Source organism: Tyto alba, unplaced genomic scaffold (assembly GCF_018691265.1).
Source record: "Tyto alba isolate M040663 unplaced genomic scaffold, T.alba_DEE_v4.0 Super-Scaffold_3, whole genome shotgun sequence".
Classification (NCBI taxonomy): domain Eukaryota; kingdom Metazoa; phylum Chordata; class Aves; order Strigiformes; family Tytonidae; genus Tyto; species Tyto alba.
This window is the reverse complement of record NW_024881304.1, coordinates 18,455,733-18,478,113: the sequence shown is the minus strand read 5'-3', so window position 1 is coordinate 18,478,113 and position 22,381 is coordinate 18,455,733. Positions and strand designations below refer to the sequence as shown.

The 22,381-nt window shown below is 51.5% G+C and overlaps 1 protein-coding gene across 12 annotated transcripts in view; it reads right to left on the bottom strand.

Annotated features, from left to right (window-relative positions):
- Window positions 1-4,285: 4,285 nt before the first annotated feature.
- The window catches only part of ITPR1 (inositol 1,4,5-trisphosphate receptor type 1), a 177,296-nt gene continuing 159,200 nt past the window's right edge, over window positions 4,286-22,381 (bottom strand). For all 12 annotated transcript variants that reach the window (XM_042799767.1, XM_042799768.1, XM_042799772.1 and 9 more), the window contains 3 exons: window positions 21,776-21,936; window positions 10,781-10,942; window positions 4,286-4,882 (listed from right to left, as the gene is read on the bottom strand). In XM_042799767.1, coding sequence (XP_042655701.1) covers window positions 4,796-4,882; window positions 10,781-10,942; window positions 21,776-21,936 — 410 coding nt within the window. In that variant the 3' untranslated portion in view covers window positions 4,286-4,795. The remainder of the gene's footprint in view (window positions 4,883-10,780; window positions 10,943-21,775; window positions 21,937-22,381) is intronic.

Here is a 22,381-nt window from a genome sequence, read left to right as displayed (position 1 = left end):
ACTGTTCAGGGCCAGGAGCTTCACAGTTCAGGACTCAGCTTCCGTCGTGGCACGTGAGAAGCCAGCCACGTCGGCGCAAAGCCGGCTACTCTCCAATTAAAACGGAGAGGCACCCTAATCAGTCATCGGTGGGCTTCTGGCCCCTTTGTGTCCCGCGCTGCAGGACCTCCTTGCTGCGGTGCTGACGGCGGGGGGTTCGGCACGGGGGCACTTCCCGGGCATCCCCTTAACGCCTCGCTTGGGGCGATCGTACAGCTGCCCGGCGAAAACGGCGAGCGGCTCTGCGGGCGCGCAGCGAACACACGTGGCAACGTCTTCAGGTGCTTATGTTGGAAACGTAAAAGGGAAGGTACTCCAAATAAGTTTCTCTTGTTCAGAAATACAATGGGCAATTTAAAAAAAAAACCCTATTAAGCATGTGTGTAGGAGCATTTCCCATTCTGGGAGACAAGTCGAATTGTTATGCGGAACTATATTATGACTCTCCCAACACGGTATCAATCAAGGCCCCATTATGTAACGAGGTATCCATCACACGCGCCCCAGCGCGAGTCCCCGCCGCGAGCGCAGAGACTGTAATCCCGGCTCCTTTGTCCTGCCCTCTGCCAATTTGCTGCAGAATTGAGGATGAGGTTTGAATTTGCCATTGTGGCGGTCTCGGGGCCGCGGCGCCACGGCTGGGCTTTTGGAGCAGTTATTTGCATTGCCTTGATTAGCGTGTCACCTGCTTCATTAGCGAAGAAAATTCTCATCCACAGACTCAGCCATTCATGCAAATTAAAGAATACACGGAGATCCTTCCCCTCTAGGACTTTCCATTATTAGCAAAATTGGTAGATTCTTTTTGTTCCTTCCTCTTCGGAAGGTCACTTTCATTTTCACCTTGAATGAAAATTCTTATTTAAAAGACAAAATAATTGTCTTCCCAAACTTTAACATACAGCACTCTTGCTTAAAGAAATCTGATTCCAAACGAAGAAATCTCAGGTGCATGCAAGGCAGGTGAAACCCCCCCCGGTTTCAATCTAATCCTTGCGCTAACTGCCGTTCTCCAGCGTCACCAAATCATGAATTTTATTGGATGTCAGGGAAGCGTTTTGAGAGGCAAAAAACTCCCCGCTGTGTAGGACCTAAACCTCCCGGGCTCAGCTGAGCGGTTCCTTCTCCTCGCATCCTCAGCAAGCGCCGCCTGCACTCTGACAGCACACGGGACATCTTCCTTCCTTCCGCCACCCCCGTTTGCAAGGCTACGCAATCCCGGTTCCTCACACGTCGGGTTTTCCCAAATCCAGAAATCCTCGCTTTCCTCCTGCGGCACGCCCACGCCCTTTTTTCCGAAGGTGGGACCAACCCAAGGGACCTTCTAGAAAGGCTTGAGGGGCACCGGCCGGAGCGGAGCGGGCGCTTTCCGTCCGCGTTCAGACGCTGCCCTGCACGCAGGAGCCAGCTGCTTTGCTCGGCAGCAGCACCCCGGGAGCCCCGCGGTGGCACACCGACCTCGGCGCTGCTGAAGGCTTCCCCGTGGCGGAGTCGGTTTCTGATGGCCCTGACAAATACGGCTGCAAAACCCCGCTGCAGGGGTCAGGGAGAGCCGGGTACCACATCTGACGGCAGCTCCGGGGGGCGACGCTCGGCCTCCCGGGTCAGCTTAAAAAAACCCAAAGGTAGTGTTAGGAGATTTTGATCTCAGGTTTCGGAGAGCTTTTTTCACCTCAGAGTCCGCAAATCACGAATAGAGCTTTTTGTGATTTCAAGAGATATTCAGCTTTTGTGGAAAAGAATACCTAAAACGCGGCATTTAAAACAGATCCCTCCGGCAGCTTTTCCTTGGGATCAATGACAAGTTGCCGCGAGGCGCCGGATCTCACACCAAACCGGGAAAGCCCTTACACGGGCATTAACCTCAGAAGCTGCAGGATCAAAACTGCTGCCCAACCCAAAGAGGGTTTTCCCCATTCCTCACCTCCGCTGCCACGGCGGGCACATCATCCAGCATAATCCAAACCAGAAAGAAAAACCCACCCAAGTCCTGAAAACCAACCAGTGCAAGAAGAAAAAAAAAAAGTAAAAACGGGCGATGGTTATGCATGGAATTTCATTGAAATAACCAACCCGCAGCAACGAATGACCTGTTTGGGGACGGAGGGGAGGAAGGTGGCAGGAGGCTGCTTCTGCTGACCAGGAGCTGAGGCAGCCGGGGGAGAAGTGGGACCACGCAAACCCGCCGCGTCGCCCCTGGACAACCCCCCCAAAGCCAACCCACCCGCCCCACGCCGCAGTTCGGGGCTCCCGCCAGGGCGGGCGTTGTGCTTCGCTTCGGTCGCCCGGCTGCAGCTGTACCAGAGGGAGGGGAAAAAAAAAAAAATATATAAAAAAAAACAACCAACCAAACAAAAAACCCATCGCGTTTTGCATCTCCCCACATCTCCTGGGAAAGGATGACCACACGTGAAAACACCAGATTTCCCACTGCTGATTTTCACACGGATCGCGGCGCAGAGCCGCTTTTGCTGAAGCGCCCAGTGTTTTTGCCTTTTTAAGGTAAAGACGAAGCAGCGTCGAGCAGCTGTACGGACGCCCGCTTGGAGCGGCTGCCCTCCAGCCTCCTCCCTCTCACCTGAGCGGCGGAGGCTCCGGGAAGCCTGACAGACAAATCTGTGTGTGCCTGCTGATCCCTGGATGGCGCGAAGGGAAGAAGTGAGTCACATACATGTCTCAGCCGCTCAGAGAAAATGAAATCCCGCTCCTCCCTTGCACGACGCCGACGGCAGTCGCCTCCGCCACGCTCCCCTCTGCACACCCCTTGCCCGGAGCCAGCAGCTGCAGAGGGCAGGCAGATTGACCAACGCACGGACGGAAAATACACACGGTGAAAAAGTCACCATCTCATTAATAAATCTCTGACTTGGAGGCTGCTGCTCGGGCCGCCCTCCCTCCCTCGCCCCTCGGCTGCTCTGGCACTGGCGTTTCGTGATGACTTGTGGCAGGGAGACGCACCTTTTTCAGACAGCTGGGTGCACTTACCAGATGAAAGATAATTAATTGTGCCAGGTAGTTCCTGCTACATCTTAATCAAATACACGTAATCAGCAACGCTCCTGCACACACAATACTTGGAGCTGGAGCAGGTTTGGGTTTTTCTTTTTTTTTTTTTTTTTTTTGCCCAACTCTCGCACACTCCTGTCTGAGGATGACAACCCTAAAATATCAGCGGTACGAATCTGAAGTATCCCAAGGTGGAGGGATAGCAGGCGAGGTTCCCGGGGCACCAGTGCCTCTCGCTGCAGGAAAAAAAATGTGATTTGCTCTGGTATCAAAAGACCAACTTCTGCCACCGGGAAAAGCACCGTCCTTACCTGCGACTCGGCTTTCCAGGGCGCGTGGGCAAGCGCGACAGCAAACACAGCCACCAGGCCCCTTGGAGCGGGGAGACAAACCACCAGCAGCCTCTGACCATCGAGTATTTTGCATCATTTATTTAAATACCTATATTTATGCATTTACAAATTTTCATAGCTCTGGTTCTAGCTTTTTTTTTTTTTTCTTTTTTTTTTTTTTTGTTAAGACAGTATTGCAGAGAAGTTAGCTTTTGTAAAATGAGGTCCATGTATAAAACTATGCAATGGATTGGAGGAAAAACAAACAAACCAAGTTTCCTTTCATACTCTCTAGAATCAGAAACCAAAGAAAGTGACTGAATGGAGGGGGGAGAGGGAGAGGAAGGGGTGGGACAGACCAACCTCAAACCAGTGGCTCTCTCACAAGCATTACACATGTCAGCGCTCAGCTACAGCCCTAACGGGACAGTCGGTGCAACGCCTGTTTGCTACAGCTGTAGCAGGCACGTAGGTCTCTAACGAAAAAAAAAAAAGAGGGAAAGGATCCTACACTCGGACAACGCGAAGCCTGGAGCCTCGTGATGGGTTTTAGGGGTCGTGGCACGAAATGCCTGTGGGAGACTGCACCGACTCACCCGGAGCGCATCCTCATCCCAAACCTCATTTTGCATAAAAAGTTCCCTTTAAGAAATCTTAGCGTTTAAAAAACCTGGTATCTGAGCTCCTCTGGCCTCAGTACTTTGAAGAAGTCACTTGAAAAATACCTCCTGCTTTCCTCATTTGGAAGCCTCAAAGTAATGTCTTGCTTTAATTGATACCAATTTAACAGCTCGCGGATTCCCAGTGTTATCTCTGGGAGGAAGAGGCAACAGAAATGGCATTGCAAGATATTTACACACATGGTACAAAAATGTCCAAGGGTATGAAAAAAATCACCAGTTACACAATTTTGCAGCAGCCTCATTTACACCTGTAATTTTATACCATTTATTACATTGTACTAACACACCAGATTCAAAGATGTGCACTCCCTTTCGGACATTCAGGAGTTACAAATATATTGTGATTGCATAATTCATATTGCACAATTGTATAAAAACATAAATACTAGCTATTCTATTTTTTTTTTATTTTTTTTTTTTTTTTATTAAATACAAAATACATGTCACATAGTCAAATATTCTCTTCAAGTGCAATTCAGGTGCTCTCTTTAGTCCTTCCAAGAAAAAGGCAATTTTGATAGTTTTGGCACAAAGTTTAACCTCCGTCCCGTGCCAGCAGTTCTAATTACAATACGTGTGCCCGAAACTTTATATAGTAGCGGTCATATACAGAGAGTATAAAACCGGGTTATTTACAAACTGAACCGAACGTCGACAGGAGCAGCCTCAGCGGTCGGACCGGAGCTCTGGGGGCTGGGGCGAGGGGGGGGGTGAGTGACCCCCCCCCCCCCCAACTTACGCCGGTTGCTGCGGGTTCACATTCACGGGCGGAGGGTGTCCTAGGAGGCCGATGCGCTGTTTCTGCTTCCTCTGCTCCGTCATCTGGAAAATGAAAAAAAAAAAGTTTGCTCATTAGGGCCTGGCCGTTTCCTGTGCGTCAGCTCGCCGAAGGACCCGGCGCCGCCGTTGGTGATGAGCGCTGACTCGGAAACCCGTTTGCTGCAAATCCTGCTCGTCTGCCGGCTGCGCCAAGCGCTACGGAGGTGAGGGAGGCAACTGCAGCCCCGTCCCGCGGGCTCATCCGTGAACTTGCTCGTGAGGCTGACTACTGTTTTGCAAGGAAAAAGCTCGGCAGAGCCAGGCGGCCAGCGCGGAGAGCAGCTCGCAGGAACCTCCCCGTCAGGAATTCTCTGTAACCGGTCCAACGTACGAGGCAGAGAAGACAGAGAGGGCAGAGAAAAAAAAAAAAAACAAACCAAAAAAAAAACCGAACAAAGAGGGGCGAGCCCTCAAGTCAGCCCGGGAATACCCTTGTCTTTGCTGGAATAAACTCGAGCGCTCCCGCTCTCGTCGGGAGCGAGCCAACATCCCTCTCCATCTGCCAAAAGCCAAGACGTGTGGTTAACCACCTCACTGCCAGGCAGCCAAACCCCTGGCAGCGCTTCCCATCAGATAAAAGAACGTTTCTCCCGCTTCGTGCCATCAGGACCTGAAAATGGATTGTCCTTTTTTTAATACCGATATTAAAAATGGCCACAATCCTCTTCTCCACTTTTTTTTTTTTGGCAAATCTTGGGAGGTCTCTGCCAACTTGCGTCAGCTGCCAACGCCACGTAAGGAACAACTCCGGCGTGGGCAGGGTCTCCAGCAGCGAACAGCTGGATCACCGCAGGCGCTCCCCGCGGCATCCCGTCTGGGCCTGGCAGGAGCCAAGGCGTGGGGCGGCCCAGGAGGATGCGAGGGGAGCCCGCCGTGGCTCGTGGGGCACCCGGGCTCCGCCGAGAGCCCCCGCAACACTCCAACCCCCCCCCCACACACACACCATCCCTCGGCACCAGCGGCTCGCTCGCGTCCCGGTTCCGCGGCTCCTTCCCTCGGGCTGTGCCGGCGCAAGGGCAGCACCGCACCGGCGCCGCCAAACCCGTCCCGACGGCTGATCCGGCCAAAAAAAAAAAGTCACCCTGCATTCAAGCACGATACAATTCTGCGTGTTTTTCGTTACGAGAATTCACGGAGTTCCCTGCAATGCTTGCCCCGTAACGTCCCCATCCAAAACCGTTTAATTTTTTCAGTTTTCAGATGTTTAATCACAACCGTCAGCCTGTACAATCAATTGTGGAAGTAACCCCAGGAGAAGGGCGCTGCCACGCCCGCACCCTCCGTTCACTTGCAGCATGCACTTGACCGTATTTGCCTGAAGCCTCCGGTTCTGGCGATGGTGAACACCCTTCCCGCCCCCGGCGCGGGGTACCCGGCTGACCCCGGCTCTGGAGTTCCTTGCGGGGAAAGAAATGGGTCAAAACAGGCAGTTCTGGGCACTCCCCAAAAGGCTCCTCCACGTCCCACGGGCCGTACAGCACCGCGCACGCCCCTGCTTCCGCTCGGGCTGGCTCTGGGTGAGGACGCTCACTGAACCGCCGGGGAAAGGACTGAAAGCCGGTAATTCCCCTGGAAACCATAATTAAACTCAACCGCAGCCCGGTGCCCCGCTCGTCAGGGCGGGGAGGGGCAGAACTGTTATTTTACCTTTCCAGGAAGATGACCGCAGCCTCGCGAGGACGGGTCACACCTCCCAGTCCCCTGTCCCACATTTTTAGACGTCTGTTTTCACAAAAGGCTTGTGACGTTTCACAGGCAGAGGGGAGCAGGAGGAAAGGGGTCTTCCCATCGCTCTCCGGTCTCTGAGACACACACGCACAAGCTGCTCCCCTGCTGAACCAGCTGGGACACTTCTAAAAGGTTTCTAAAATAACCCGCAAGTTGTAAACGCAAAAAGGCAAGGAGGACTTCATTTTGAAGTTTACACTCGTTAGGCTCAGCGAGCAAACGAAGAGCCATGATTTCACACAGAGGACGCGCAAAATAAAAACGGAAAGGAAAAAAAGAGCAATGGAAAAGGACTGCAGCAGCTCTTTTTCACGCCGTGTAGAAAAAAGGGATGGTGTGCCCTGACGCAGGTGTACACAGAAGGCGTGCCTTTTAAAAAAGAAAGAATAAAGCAACTGAGCACAACGCAGAGAAAGAAATGCAATTTGCAGTGTTGATGCAGAGCGTTATTAATCCTGCAAGATGCATAATGCTTGTCTAGAGGGCACAGGGCTGCAAGGCGGAGCAGCTTGGCTCTCCATCACGTTTACCTGGAGAGTGAATCTCTGGCAAAAGCCTTGCAGCTGCGGCGAGGGTGCTCCTGGGGCTAAAAGGCAATAAAAGGGACGCAGAGCGTGCTGCGGGGGAGCTGCCGGCTGCGGGGGAACGCTGGCGGGATTCAAAAATGAAACCAAAGGGCCCGAAGTTGGTCTGAGGGGAGGTGGACGCCCCGGTCCTGGTGGGGCACTGCCCAGAGGCGCGCTGCGAGTGCCGAAGGGGACGGGCGAGGCGGAGGTCACGGCGGGAGCCAGCGGCGTGTGCACGGTGTGTGAGCATGCCAGTGGGCATGGGGACACGCACGGACACGCCAGTGGGCACACAGGGACACAGGGACATGCCAGTGGGCACACAGGGACACGCCAGTGGGCACACAGGGACACAGGGACACGCCAGTGGGCACACAGGGACACATGGACACACCAGTGGGCACAGACGGACACACCAGTGGGCACACAGGGACACGCCAGTGGGCACACAGGGACACGCCAGTGGGCACACAGGGACTCGTCAGTGGGCACACAAGGACACACGGACACGCCACTGGGCACACAGGGACACACGGACACGCCACTGGGCACACAGGGACACGCCACTGGGCACACAGGGACTTGGGGACACGCCACTGGACACACAGGGACATGCCAGCGGGCACACAGGGTCACACAGACAGACCAGTGGGCACACAGGGACACGCCAGTGGGCACACAGGGACTTGGGGACACACCAGTGGGCACACAGGGACACACGGACACACCAGTAGGCACACGGGGACATGCCAGCGGGCACACAGGGTCACACAGACAGACCAGTGGGCACAGATGGACACACCCGTAGGCACAGATGGACACGCCAGTGGGCACACAGGGACATGGGGACACACCAGTGGGCACACAGGGACACATGGACACACCAGTGGGCACAGACGGACATGCCAGTGGGCACACAGGGACACGCCAGTGGGCACACAGGGACACACAGACACGCCACTGGGCACACAGAGTCACACAGACAGACCAGTGGGCACACAGGGACACACGGACACACCAGTGGGCACACAGGGACACACGGACACACCAGTGGGCACACAGGGTCACACAGACACACCAGTGGGCACACAGGGACACGCCAGTGGGCACACAGGGACACACAGACACACCAGTGGGCACACAGGGTCACACAGACACACCAGTGGGCACACAGGGACACGCCAGTGGGCACACAGGGACACACAGACACACCAGTGGGCACACAGGGACACGCCAGTGGGCACACAGGGACACACAGACACACCAGTGGGCACACAGGGACACGCCAGTGGACACACAGGGACACACAGACACACCAGTGGGCACACAGGGACACACCAGTGGGCACACAGGGACACACAGACACACCAGTGGGCACACAGGGACACGCCAGCGGCCGCCCGCTCGGCGACAGTGGGCACGGGGGTCAGGGGTCCCCGGCGAGGAGGCACCGTCTTAGCAGAGCTGCCTCACCCTCCCCCACCTCCGGGAAGGGCGCTGGGGAGGGCTCCGGGCTGACGACATCTAATCCCCTGCTACTGCGGCCAATTATGCTGTAATCTTCCTGCACAGAATTTCAGTGATCAAGATTTTAATGGCTCTCGGTGCACTTCTTTGGGAAAGCGTGTCCAGGCACGCCGGATTTCAGTTTCTGACAATCACAACCTCCAGAAACCCAATGAGCTTGAAAAGCAAATGAATGAGAGGTCTCCCCTTTATTTAATTACAAGAAAATAAATCCAAATGAAAGTTCCCCGAGTTAGTTCCTTTTAACTGGAGACAGCTCCTGATCAGGAGGAGGGATATACCGGTTTTGTCACATAATTGGAGCCTCCAGCAACTTCAGCAGGGCTCTCAATAAGGGTACTTAGGGGAATTCCTAAAAGCCATCACCACATTAATGAAGCTGGTTTCCTCTTTTGCTTTTACAGTCAAATAGCTCTCTAAAAGCTAAACCCTTCATTCTTATTTTCACAAAGAGCGAGAAAGGGTTTTAGTGCTTGGTCAGCCAAGAGCTGCAAGCTTCAGAAAGAAATGCATTCTGATCCAGAGCTGGCTGCAGCTGATGGAAAGACTCCTGGTGACTGCAGACCACTTTGAGTCACTCTTCAACAAGACGACGCAAGACGCATGTTTCAAGATAATTGTTTCCAGGCAAAATAGCAAAACCACTACCCAGCAAGTATTAAAACACAGACAAAAGAGCAACCGCCCGTGTCCTCCATCCTCCAAACCAACCAGAGCAAGGGGGGGGTCCACGGTACGGTGTCTGAAAACTAATTACAGCCAGGAGCGGCGAGGTTTTCTGCTCCCAACCCTGCACGTTAATCCCTCTCCTTGGGCTCTGTGGGGCGGCGGGTAAAATCAGAAATGGGGAGCGTGATGGGAAGGCGGGGAGCCGGGATCTCAGTCAGTATGGGCTTGCAGAGACTCCCGTCTCCGCGAAGGTAAAGGGGCTTACGGGGCGAGGGGGCCAAGCCAGGGCAGAGAGGGGAAGCAGGAGTGGGATGAGCGCGGGCGAGAGCTGCGGCGGCCGCGCTGCAGCAGGCGGCTTCGCCCCTGGAAAGGCAACGGGCCAAAAAAAAAAAAAAAAAAATCCGGAAGCCGCTTCTGCCCGGCGCGATCCCGTCGCCTGGCCCGGGATACCACCGCGTGCAAGTCAGCAGCTCGTTTGATCCAGCGCCGATATCTATATAAACTGAACTCGGGGAACCACCGGGCTCAGGTTATTGATCCATAAAGATAAGCAGCTGGTCGCCGCGGACAGCCCTCGCCGGGGCAGGCGGCGGCGTTTTCCCTTCGACTTCCACTCAGGCTGTGATCCGCGGGCGCAGCACGGGACGAAGCCCCGCCGCCCTCCGTGGCTTTCACGAAGCCACCGCTGCCTTCTGGGCTGGGAACAATCCCCACGGGCCCCTCGAGCCCCAGCCAGGCCCAAAGTCCTCAACACTCCTCCTCAAAACCCTCGCTGCCGAAAATCCGCTGCACCAGGGGCCCGCGCAGCCTCCGCGGGGCGAAGCAGCAGCGACACATGCTGCAGTGCAAAATATTGCCGTGGGCATGGCTGGCTGCGCTGCAGCCCGGAGCGTGACAGCAGCCGGACTGTATCTGCATTAGCAGACGCGGGCAAGCTAACCACTCGGGCATTTCTCCCGTTTCTCAGTGGGTTTTGAGGTCCGTGCAGCAACACAGCACTTCTATCAATGTCACACCCTCTGACTGACAGGATTATGCTATGGTCTTCGGGTTAAAACCTGTAGCAACAACAACAACATATACAGAGAGGCTCCCTGCACCAGGGATGACTGATTTAACTTAACGCCAGCTTCGATTTTGTTTTGTTTTGTTTGTTGGTTTGTTTTTTTTTTTTTTTTTTTCCTCCAACGCAAGCGTTTACTTTCTGGAGGTTCCACTTGGGACCACACCGGTTCGGTTAGCAGGTCGCCTGGGGTACGGGGCTTTGGAAGGGCGTTTTGTTTGTTCACTTCTTTCCAAAGCTTTAGAAAACTTCACCGTGGGGTTTGCAGAAGCCGTGAAAGACCACTTGGTACAAGAGGCTTGCAGGACCTCCGCCCTGCCCACGCGGTCGCAGCCAGCTCTCCCTTACCTGATCTTTAAGCTCCGACAGCTGCCCAGAGAGGTTGGTCACGAGCTTCATGGTGGATTCCAACTTCTCCTGCAAGTTCCTCAGCTCGTTCTGCTCCCCCTCCGAGTCGCTGCTCACAAGCGACATGGCCCGCATCCGGGGGAACCAGTCCAGGTTTCTCTCCTGAGGATCAGACACGGGTTCACAATTAACCTCTGCCACGTGAAAACCTGTACCCGAGTGGCTGAGTGCAGACAGAGCTTTCATGCCACGCGGGGACATTCCTCAGGCACACCAGCTCTGCAGTTACTGTCGTTTGCATCTTACTGGAAAGTTTGCAAAATTGCCTGCTAGAGGCAACGAGGCACTTCAGACATAACTACTGAAAATCAAGGTTGCTTAGTGTTGGCTTTTCCTTTCCAGCAACTCACTCTCCCCAGCCACTTCTTCTTCAGACACACCTCAGTGCAAAGCATGAGCACTGGACATTAAACCAGCCCAGATTTCATGTCTGGACAAGCATCTTCCAGTGCTAGAAATCCGCTGCCATCTTACAGTCTTTTAATCTCTGTTTGCTGAGGATTTTCTGCTGATAAAGCTGGTTTGCTTTTTTGGTCAAGCAAAGTTTGGCTCTGCTTTTTAAGGAAAAAACCCACGTTCTACCTGGAAATACTTCCAATAGTTGAAATACTTCTTTTCTAATGAAAAAGAAAAAAGGAAAAAAAAAAAAATCATATTCTGACTGGCTGGTTCAGACTAAAATGCGGGACAGGTTACGTTACAATTGATTACTTATAATGAAGTTTTTCTTCAGGCACACAAATTCTCTAACAGTCCGTGTTTAAGTTACAGTCAGGAACTTCAGCAGACACACGCTCTGGTTTATTAATATGTACACAGAGGCTCACACATACACTCACGTACATGCCAGTGACATTAAAAATAAAAGCAGGAACGGAATAGAAAGCCACAAGAGAGGAGGAGGGGGTGCATACCGCATCTTGACACCTTACATTTCAAGACTGAACTGGTTTCCTATCTACCCCGGTTCTCTTCCCACGCTGGAGAGACTCTCTGAAATGGAAGTTAAACTAACGCTGGGTAAGGTAAGGATGGCCGCACACTCTCAGGGGACACTGCGAGAACTGGAACTGGTAATATTCTAAACGAAGCGGATGAAAGGGTAGCAGGCGACGCACAGGATTGACAGGATCCCAAACCAAAGATCACTCAACATCGCCGAGCAACAGCAACCAAAGATCACCCCGCTGCGCAGGCCAGACTTTGCTGGGCTCTCTCTCAAACCTACGGCTTATCTCCACGCCACTGCAAGCTCTCTGTGGCTTTTTGCCATCCCCTGCCTGAAGCTCTCACTCGACCCCGCTCCCCCTCCATGCTCACTCATTCCCAGGAGCATCCATCCTGCTTAAATCAGGGTTGTGCACCTCTACAGAGAGTTACAGTCACGTCCTTTCTGCAATTCAGATGCGATGCCAAGACTCATCATCTTAAATTAGTCGCTTCTGATCTGCCTGGAGTTTACTATTGCCGAGATTAAAAGGCAGAAAGCAGGCCCTTTCCCATGCAGCGCTCCACAGGATTCCCACACGAGGCAAAACTGCCAGGAAGGCTTTTTTCTCCTGATCCCTGTTTACAGGGCAGATGGTTTCTGCTAATAAAGGAAAAAAATATACGTACCAAAAAATATGCCTTCATCAAGACAAGTGCCAAAATATTTTGGACTTTAAGAAACGACAGTCCCACAATTAAGATTTAATAGTAGTACCAGGCAAGATTTCACTGTTTTTCCAGCCACAGTAAAACCCTCGAGAGGGAGGAGAGGGCAGGTTCCTCCCTGGTCCCCAGGCCCAACACCTCCCCCGCAAAGCATCTCCCCTCCCCACCCGGGGAAAACAACCCGAACCAACTGCTCTTCCCTTCCCGGCTCTCCTCCAGGCGCGAGGTTTTCAAGAACGAGGCAAATTAGGGTAAAATGCAATTTATAGTCGCAGGTTTGCCGGGACCCTCGGGTCCATCTCCTGAGGTTTCTAGGCGCATGCAACAGCAGAGCCCTGAAGCTCCTGCCCACTCCTTATTTGCCCTACAAATACTGTTATTTGACTCGCTCCCAAAGGGGTGAGCTTTCCAAGCCCACCCCCAGAGCGCTCCCAGGCCCCATCCGTGTGAAGGATGAAGGGGAGCAGGACCTGGACCAAACTTTCCCTACCTGGAACGTTTTATTAACCAATACCCCAAGCGTTTTCTAGCATTCCTTTGCAATATAAGCAAAGTCTGTGGCTGCTGCAGAGGCTGCAACCTGATCATCGCAGGCAGGGAAGGTGACGGGCAGTCGCGGATGGCTTGTCAGAAGTTTCATACTCACTAGTTTTCTGAAAGCCCCAGCTCCAAGTCACTCGAGTAGGGGAAATATTTTTTTTTTTTTTTTTTTTCTTCAAGTGAAAGCCAAGTGCCTCTCTAGTTCTCATGGCAATGGTGAAAAATGAAAACCAAGAACGCTCCATGTGAACTCTGCAATCTGAGAAAGGAGAAGGCTAGCGAAAAGGGAGACCAGACTCACGGCCCTCTGGGCAACCTCCAGAGCCCGGAGGACAGGACTCACTCTGGAGCCTGGAACTGGCAGCACCCCTGCTCAGTCCTGATCCACCCGCGAAAGAGTTAACGGGGGCACCTGAAAACTTTCTGTGCAGGGACACACTTGGGGAAGGACCTAGACACCACTTTGCCAACCCGTGTCGCTGGGCTGGACCTAACCCGCACTCCCGTTCGGGTTTCACGGAGCTTGTAGCCACGACCCAAAGTTCCCCTGGAAGCATCCAGCTGCCACCCCATAAGAAATGAGGGGACGTCCAGCCACAGAGCCTGGGCAAAACCCCCCGAGGCGAGGAGCTGTGGGGACAGACGTGCCAGTGAGAGATGCAGGTAAAACGGACACCGGTGAACTCGCCGGCCCACAGCGGCTGCTGGGACCTCTCCGAAAGGGCAGGAGGGACGCTGGCAGCACGCAGGGGCACACCTCTTCCTCCTCCTCCTCCTCTCTGCACGCACGATCCTGCACCTCTTCGCACGGGAAACCTTCAAGCCTGCTCCTACAACCTTCACCAGCACCGCAGAGAGTAGCTCGAGCTCCTGGATGGGACCAGCCTGCTGAAATACAGAATTCTGCCCGAACGCCCGGCCCTGGCGATGCCGGGGGGGCGTGTGTGTGTGTGTGTGTGTGTGTGTGTGTGTATGGGAGTGCGTTGTGGGGGGTGTTTTCTTTTAAATAAATAAATCATGATGCCTCAAGCGGAGATGGTGAAAAGGGAAACAAGCCGGAATGCAGAAAGGTCAGTCGGTGCCAAGCCCGCCGGGCCAGCGTGCGGCAGCCAGCCCGGCTCCCAGCCCTGCGCCCGCCAGCAGCGCTGCCTCTCCCCTCCGGGCCGAATAAAACATTTATATCGGGACGATCTAGTTTCTGCTGAACTTTAACTGAACGCCGGGGTGCCTTTAAAGATACAGCCTTACATCTTTCGCCGGGGGCCGGGGAGGGTTTTTAGAGGCCCCGAGCGAGCCGTGAAGGGAGAGGCTCCCCCCTGATCCCTTCTCCCTGCCTGTCCCTCGTCCCGCCACGTGCCCTCCCCGGCTGCTGGCACCTCGCATACCAATGCAGTTATGCACTGTCTGCTGTGGTCCTCCTGCAAGCGGAGGCACCGGGATCCTGGTGTGCAGTCAGCTCCCTCTTCCCGTCACAGTCGCGGCTTCCTCTGCTTCAACAGACGAACTGACTGAAGCCACTGACGGAAGCTGGCTAACCACAAGTGCTGGGTTTCGGGTTAGCTCTTTTCTAGGTAAAGTTGGAAAAGTCCCTCTTGTAAAGCAAATATCATTAAATCTCAGACATGGGGGCGATGCTGACCGTCCACGATTGGAAATTTGAAAAGGAGGAAGCGGCGCTGCGTGATGCAGATGCAATTCATTCTGAGAAGCGCCCGCTCCTGCCTGCTGCTTCTGCCGAAGAGTTTATTCTAAGAAAGGTTTCTGAGGCAACCTCAGCGCGAGCCGTGCCAAGAGATGCATTAGCTCCGCTCCTCGGGCGGGAGGTGGCTGCTAACGGCAGGGCCCGGGGCTCGTCCTCGCCTCCGGCACCGCCGTGCCGCCCCGAGGAAGTCACCGCTCCTCTCCTGGGTCTCCATTTACTCCCCTACCCCCGGTGCCTCATATTTAACGGGGTGCTGCAGGGCTCATTCAGTGCTCGTCAAAACACATCCCTACAGCGCGCCATCCGAAGGCTGCCCAGCAGCCAACATTTGGTAGGGGACGGCGGCAGCAGCACATTTCAGTTTCTGTCATTTGTTGTTAAAAAACACGCTCACACGGCTAACAAACACCTTTGCGAAGCCCTTTGAAAAATTTGGTTTTTTCTTTTGTGGCGAGATGAAACTCCTCTTGGTTCTTTCTCGGGCTTCCTGGAAAAAGCCCCACGTCACGTTCTCTCTCCCTTCTGCAAAGGGCTCACCATCACTTCTTCCACCCCAAGCCGCGCTTCTCCCCCCGCCATGAAGAACAGCGCTCGGCGGCGTGCCCCCTCCACACTAAGAGTATTTTCAAATCCTCACACGCACCACGGCTTTAAACAGGAGGCTGATAATATAAGATGAATGGTATAAAAATCTCCTTTTTCACCGTCGCCACAGATTAAATAGCAAGGACGGTGCCAGCCCTCGGCAGCAACCTACTTCTGCGCTGTTTAGCTCTCCGTTTGAAGTAGGCCGTGTTGCACCACCATCGCCCGGGCAGGACGAAACAATGAAGCATGCAAAGGCTGAACAAACAGCCGCTGGTGGCCACGGCTGCTGTCACCCACCTCCTCTTGCACAACCCATCCGGCACGGGGTCACGGGCTGGAGGAGGCGGCGGCACCGATGACTCAGGGGACGGCCACCTCACCCCAGCCCCGGGGCCACCTCCTCGGCGAGCGCACACAGCCCCGCGGGGCGTTTTGGTCCTGGCCAGCGTTTGCAAACCGAGCGGTTTATTTTCCCCAGTGTGTCCCGTCCCTCTTGATGGTTTCCAGTTGGAAGCCTTCCCGCTCCCTCCCAGGCGCGCGCCGGCGGCGCCCCAGCAGCCGGGACGCGGCGCCCACCCTGCGAGCTGCTTCGGGATCCACCCGAACCCCGACACGTTATGCAAACAAACCGTTGCACAGAACTGGGCTGGAGCTTTTGCTTCTCTCTTCACCCGCCCAGACCCTTTTTTTCTGCCACACGTTCAGCCTTTTGACTCGTCAGTGGGGATGCTAACCCAGTATTCCCCGCACGGATATACCTGCCCGGGTGGTTTATCAGGGAAAACCAAGAACTCAGCCCTGTAAGGTTAAATGCCAGCAACAGGAAGGTTTTTTTTTTTTTTTTTTTAATAAAGCACGCTGCAGGGCATGCCAGCTTGCACACCCCCGGAGGGAAGGGCATACCAAGGCTGCGGGGGGAAGATGAGGTTGACCAACCATTTCTCACCGTGCAGCTTCTGGTTTGCACCTTCGCGCCGATTCCAAGGGCGGAACGAGTTGCGTCGCTATCGAAATGCAAAGCTCAGACCTGGTGCCTATGACACAGTGTTTCCAGCAGCCAAGGGCCTTCTGCCAAACACACCTCTTGACTCTTCTATGCCTCTGCTATTATTTATTAACCCTGTAATTATATTGGCTAACTCTGGTAAGGCATCTCAAGATGCAGCTTGTTTGGAAGGTGCCACCAAATGAGGCACCACCAGCTCCAGTTGAGATGCTGACCTCCTCAGTCCTCCTCCTCCTCCTCTCCTGGCCTTGCACCCAGTGCCACTGCCACCACGAGCCCTGAAACCCCAGTTTCTTCCCCTGGAGCTGAGCAACTGCAGACAAGTTCTTTGCACGGGCTGCTCCCTCCTGTGTCTGCAGCTGCTCGGGTAAGTATGGACATAATGAATCTTTTCTATTCGATTTTGCCCTAAAGTACAGGATGTCCAAGTACAAATTGCACACGAACGTAACTAAGTTTCTAATACTTTCTCAGACTATAATTTCAGCTTTCACCAATGCTGGAATCATTAAGCCCCTTTGGAAATGCTTCAGGTTTGAAGCATCATGGCCTGCCACTTGCTATTCCTGTAACTTGGGCCACCCTGTTCCTGTTCCTCGGCCATCTCCGACCGGTTTCTATTTGATGCAGAGCCTGGGGTCACAGTAACCCTTCAAAGCCATCATCACGTGAGCCTCGTGCAGGCTGTGAATCACTGAGAGCACAGCGACAATCCTGGCTGGGTGGTTAACTCCTTAGGAGAGGTTTCAAGTTGAACTTGCACTTCTGGAAGGGTGTCATTTTAAAATCCTGCAACTGATGAAACCCTGCCTTTGCTTACTAGGAGGCTACATATTGGCAGAAGTTACAGGCTACACTGAACACTCAAAACAGTAATAAGAAATACTTTCCAATTCTGGTACAGCACAGAGCTCAACACAAAAAGAAAAAAAAAGCCTGATAGTATATTTAAATCTCCAGTTCTGTACAAAGAGGCCAATTAGGGCACAAAAGGAAAACTCCAGCCTCCATTTCCATTCCAAATCTCTTTAAGGATATCTGCACCATCACTCCTATTTATAAGTGGTTCATTTTCAAATGACAACACAATCCAGTTGAAGGTTCAGGACTCAGCACTCTCAATCTGGACATGTGAGCTTGGGCAATCCCTTACACCTCTCTACCTCACTTTGTAATAAAGGTTAATGACATGTAACCTGCTTGGTGCAACACTAGGTTTAAAAAGAAAAAAAAAAAAATCTGTGGAAATTGCAAGAGCTAGTTCAGAAACTTTGTGCTAAAAACTTTCCCAAGCAAGCCTCTGTTTTTTAACCTGCACATCTGTGTGCATAAAAATCACTCGCAGCCATGCAGCTCTTCCCCACCCTGATCAAACCTGAAGGTGTATATGCAAATCCCCACGTTAGGGAATGCAGGAGCTGCGTATGCAAATATTTGTCCATGCAAGAGACAGCACGCTGCAGCTGCATGCACAACGGCCTATGAATGCACACAAAACCCAAGCCTGTATGTGGTTTTTTTTTATGTATCGAGCTTCAGAGTAAGAATTTTTTACATATTACAAATGCTTGCAAACAGCTGTTTATAGCAGAGCTTTGCCAAGACACAAGTGGCAGCTGCACTGATGGGGCTGCTGCTCGCGAGGCTGCCACAGTGACTGTGGGCAAAGGCAGAAAACTTAAGAAGAAATTCTCAAGACAGGATGGGTAGATAAGACACTTAAATGAACTAATCTGTAGGGAGTTGCACCCGAGTTCACATTAGTCATTTGGGTGTGGATGTCAATGTCTGGCCAACACGATAAGTGGATCCCCCCACCTCCCACACACTCGCTATTATTCAGACATCACCTGATCTTCCCTGGTGACTACAAAGCCACCCAGCAGCTGAGCCCTCCGCCTTTGTTCCTGGGAAACACCGCCGGCACGGGGCTACCAGCCCTGCAGCACCATTAGTGTTCTTGCCAGATAAACCCTTTTCAGAAGCCATTGATCCATGGCTATCTTAAGGGCACATCTGCAGTGATTTAGCCAGATGAACCCAAGTTAGGTCATCAGGAGGGCTTTGGAAACACCAGGAACTGCAGACGGTCTCGGTTACCACTAGATGTTTTCTCACATCCTTGCAGTACTGTCGGGGCTACTGAACAGATGTCAGGAGGGGGCTCAACAACGCGGTTCAGAGGTGAGCTGCTTCACGCCAAGCCTCTGTTCCACCTCCTGAATTCCATGAGGTTTTCAACCTCGCCAGGGCTGGTGAGGGCTTCGGGGCAGTGGGTGAGTCAGGGCAGCAGCTGGGGTGTGCACGCAAGCTCAGCTTCTACACCAAACAGACCCAGCAAACCCATTTCCCCCTTGCATCGCCCGAGCAATTCCCTGCCAAGATCCTTCAGCTATCCCAAGCTGCACATCATACCTCACGGCAGGCACAGGCTCACCTCACCGATGAAAGTCAGTATTATCCCTAGTTCCAGGGGGAAAGAAAAGCTGGCGATGGGTTCCAGGCCTCCCATCACAAATCTGGACGGGCAGCTACGAGACCCCCGCAGGCGGGCTTCCCACGCGGCGGGACACGAGCACACCGCGCCCCGCAAACACGGGGCAGCTTGGGCAAAACCACAATCACAAGCACAAACAGACCCATATTCGTATCAGAAAAACCTAATGGAAGTACCAATCAGTACTGTCAGTACAGTATATTAGATTTTCTTTTGTCAGACCACTGGGGTTTTTATTTGTTATTTTGATCAGGCTTACAGCGTTCAGGATACTTCTAAACCTTAAACTCTGTTCCCAAGTTTAACTGTTGACTTCTTTCCACACACTGCATTTTAACTTGATGAGCTTCTGTCTATAAAGAAATAGAAAAGCCACTGAAGAGCTATAGTTAATCATTGATTTTCGAGGCTACAATTTCTTTTTATGCTGGGTCAGATTCCTCCAGGCTACAAGATGAATTCTATGGGCAAGATTCAGCTCTGCCATCTCCAGTACAGTGGAAATCCTCAAAATTGCCTTTCTACAGACACTATTTTTAGACAAGAAAACATAAAAATTCAGGATCACTCTCTTAAGCTTCTGAATATTCACTAACTGGCATAAGTGAAATTGTCCAGGATTCTTTTGATACCACGGTGCTTAAAATATCTTTCAAGCACCTTACAAGCAGCACTGGATGCAACTCACAAGCTGATGGTTGGATATAATTTTAGTGTCTTAAATTAATTTTGTTTTGTTTTGGTTTTTTTTATGTTCTGTGGTATTGGAACAACCCACAAATAGTAAATGGCAGAGGTGACTTTTTTATTTTATTTTTTTTTACTTTTACTATTGCCAAAAGGCAGAAATCCAAGACTTTGCTAAAGATATTTCGTTGGGAGACAGAGCAAAGGTGAAGGGTGTTGGAGATGTATTCTGTCATCACGGCATGATCAGGAGCACATCATGCTTCCTACCCTCAACTACTAAAAATGGGTATAAATTGCAGTTGAACAATGGTACCGCATAACAGCCCATGGAAAAGACATGCCCCATCTTTGTCATTATCGAAGATGTTAGAGTGCCACCTTCAGTCTGAAAACGTGGGGAGAAAATCCCTTTTCAATCTAACCATGACATAAGTAGGCTTTCCAGGATAACCTGGGAGCTGCAGACATGAAGCAACCCCAGGTTCCCATTTGCCTTCTGTACAAATAACAAAATAAACCATCACCTCTCACAGGTGACTCTCAATCTTTGGAACCACTGACAAGTTTAAGGCTTTTCTTTTGCCTGTTCTAAGTTCATGGGACGAAGACAGAGGCTTAACTAAAAGATGAACCGTGTTACTCCTAGATACACCTAAGGCAGAAAAAAGGATTTCTGACTCTTATGGAAGTATTTAAAGCAGGTCTGGTAGAGAAACATATTCAACATGTTTTGCACTCAGATTTTCTAGGGCAGAAAAGAATGTTTTTAATGTAAAAGGATGAAGGGAGGAAATTGCTTCTGATTTTCAGAGTAAGCTTTGCCAGATCAGTCCTAAGGAATATGCCAGCTGCAAAACGCCGCCGAGAACGACGGTGCCAGGGCAGCGGTGGCCCCGGTCACGCCTGCGCCGGGTCCTGGCACATCACTGATGTGCAAAGCAGATTTGCTCCCTATGCCACAGCTCACACAGTTACAGCACGCTTGCAACAGCACGGCAGCGAGACCCTGCTGGTAGCTCTCAATTTAAAACTGGCTCGCGAAATGCGAAAAACCCACCAACTACGATGCACACTCCAAACCCCTACCTAGAGCACAGGGTTATATAAAACTGCATCTGCATGAGACGCTTGGTCTGTGCATAATTTATCCATATTCCCATTCAACACATAGTCATTAGCCCTTGCTGACACTTCTCTGAATGGGAATTCTGATAGAAGTTATCCAATTTTTGTGTTGATTGCAAACATATTCAGTGACTACTTTTTGGTTCTTATCTGAAATAATAATTCGTTAATAAACCGTCTGTTACTGAAAACGTCTTTTTTTAAAAACGGTTTTAACACGAAGTTGTCTTTTATAAGCAGAAACATTTAAAAGAGTACAGTTCTTCCCCCTGAAGCAATGCATGCTGCAGCGGGATAAAGAAAGGGAGCAATATAATCAGCCCGACTAGAAAGCAGCAGTGATGTACTAAGTTATCTCCCCGTGCTAATCCTCTATCAGGTGACTGCTCACAAGATTTCTTTAAGCCCTCGTTACAGAGGCAGAAATTCAGAACTAGGACATACGTCGTAGCGACCCCGAAGTAACATGTTTAACCTCTGAGAGATCTTGGTGGGATTTACACCCTGACCGGGCCGTGACAAACCGCCCACTTAAAGAGAGGTTGTGCCTCTGCAGCAAAAAAGCTAGAGACAAGAAAGAAAAGTATTCTGGTATTTATTTGCCTCAAGGCAAACAAATAGCTAACTGAAATGTTATAGATCAGAAAGAGCTTTTGCTAACCAGCCAGAAGACACACAAACCGGGGTTTAGGATCTAATTCCAGGAGCTCTGAACCTGGAGCTTGGCAGAGACGAGGCTTTTAATTCCCTCATTAAAAGGCCCTACAATTGAATGGACACTCATTTCAGTTTCTTAAAATATTAAGGTAAAAATCATATGACAACAAATCCTACAGGTCAGTTTAAGTCGGGTCCCACCTGTGGGCCCCCGCTTTGCAGCGTGCTGCCATCAACACAATGTCTCTTACCGAGGTATCTTGCCAAGGACACCTGAAGTACAGTGTCTTTAAAAAAGATGCTTCTAGAAGGAGAGGCACTGGATTAAGCCTACTGTTGTAAAAAAAAAAAAACATTGCACTCCAAGTTTTTGCTTACAAAATAAATAAAATAGAGTACTATATTTACCAAATACACCAGTAAATTGGTCTAATGTAGGAAAAAAAAAAAAAAAGGCAAAACTCCAAAACTCACCTTGATCATTTCTGCCACATAACTTTCCGGTCCTGTATATTCTGTTGAATCTTTTACTTTCACTAACACAATAAAGCACAAATAATGCCACATATTGTGCTCTTCTTTAATGTGCTCTTCAAATGTGACTGTCTTGTTATCAAACTTATCTCTTTCCAAACCTACAAGAGTGACACATATATAACCCTTAGTATTTACAAACCGGTACAAAGAAAATGAGCTCTGAAAACAAAACCTGTTTCTACAGTCTGCTGCGCTTAAGTCACCATTATTCTTAAATGCACACTGAGTAACTGGGAGAAACTCTCCAACAAATGGCCACAATGCAGTGAGAAGAGGAAAAAAAGGCCTAACACGTGCTGCTCACACTGATATGTAACAGAAAACTGTGGGTTAAAAAAAAGGTAGCTACCTCGGATGCAATCGGTTTCTTGGATTTCATAACGCGCCTCCTATTTTTAGGCAAAACGATACCAGAAGCAACACTTGCTTTGCTGCAAACTTCCAAGAGTTACTTCTGGCAGTCTGTGGGTTATGCAACTTGGGCATGACCATGTCATTTAACCACACCGGCCTCAACGCCTCGGCAGCTAATTCCCACTCTCC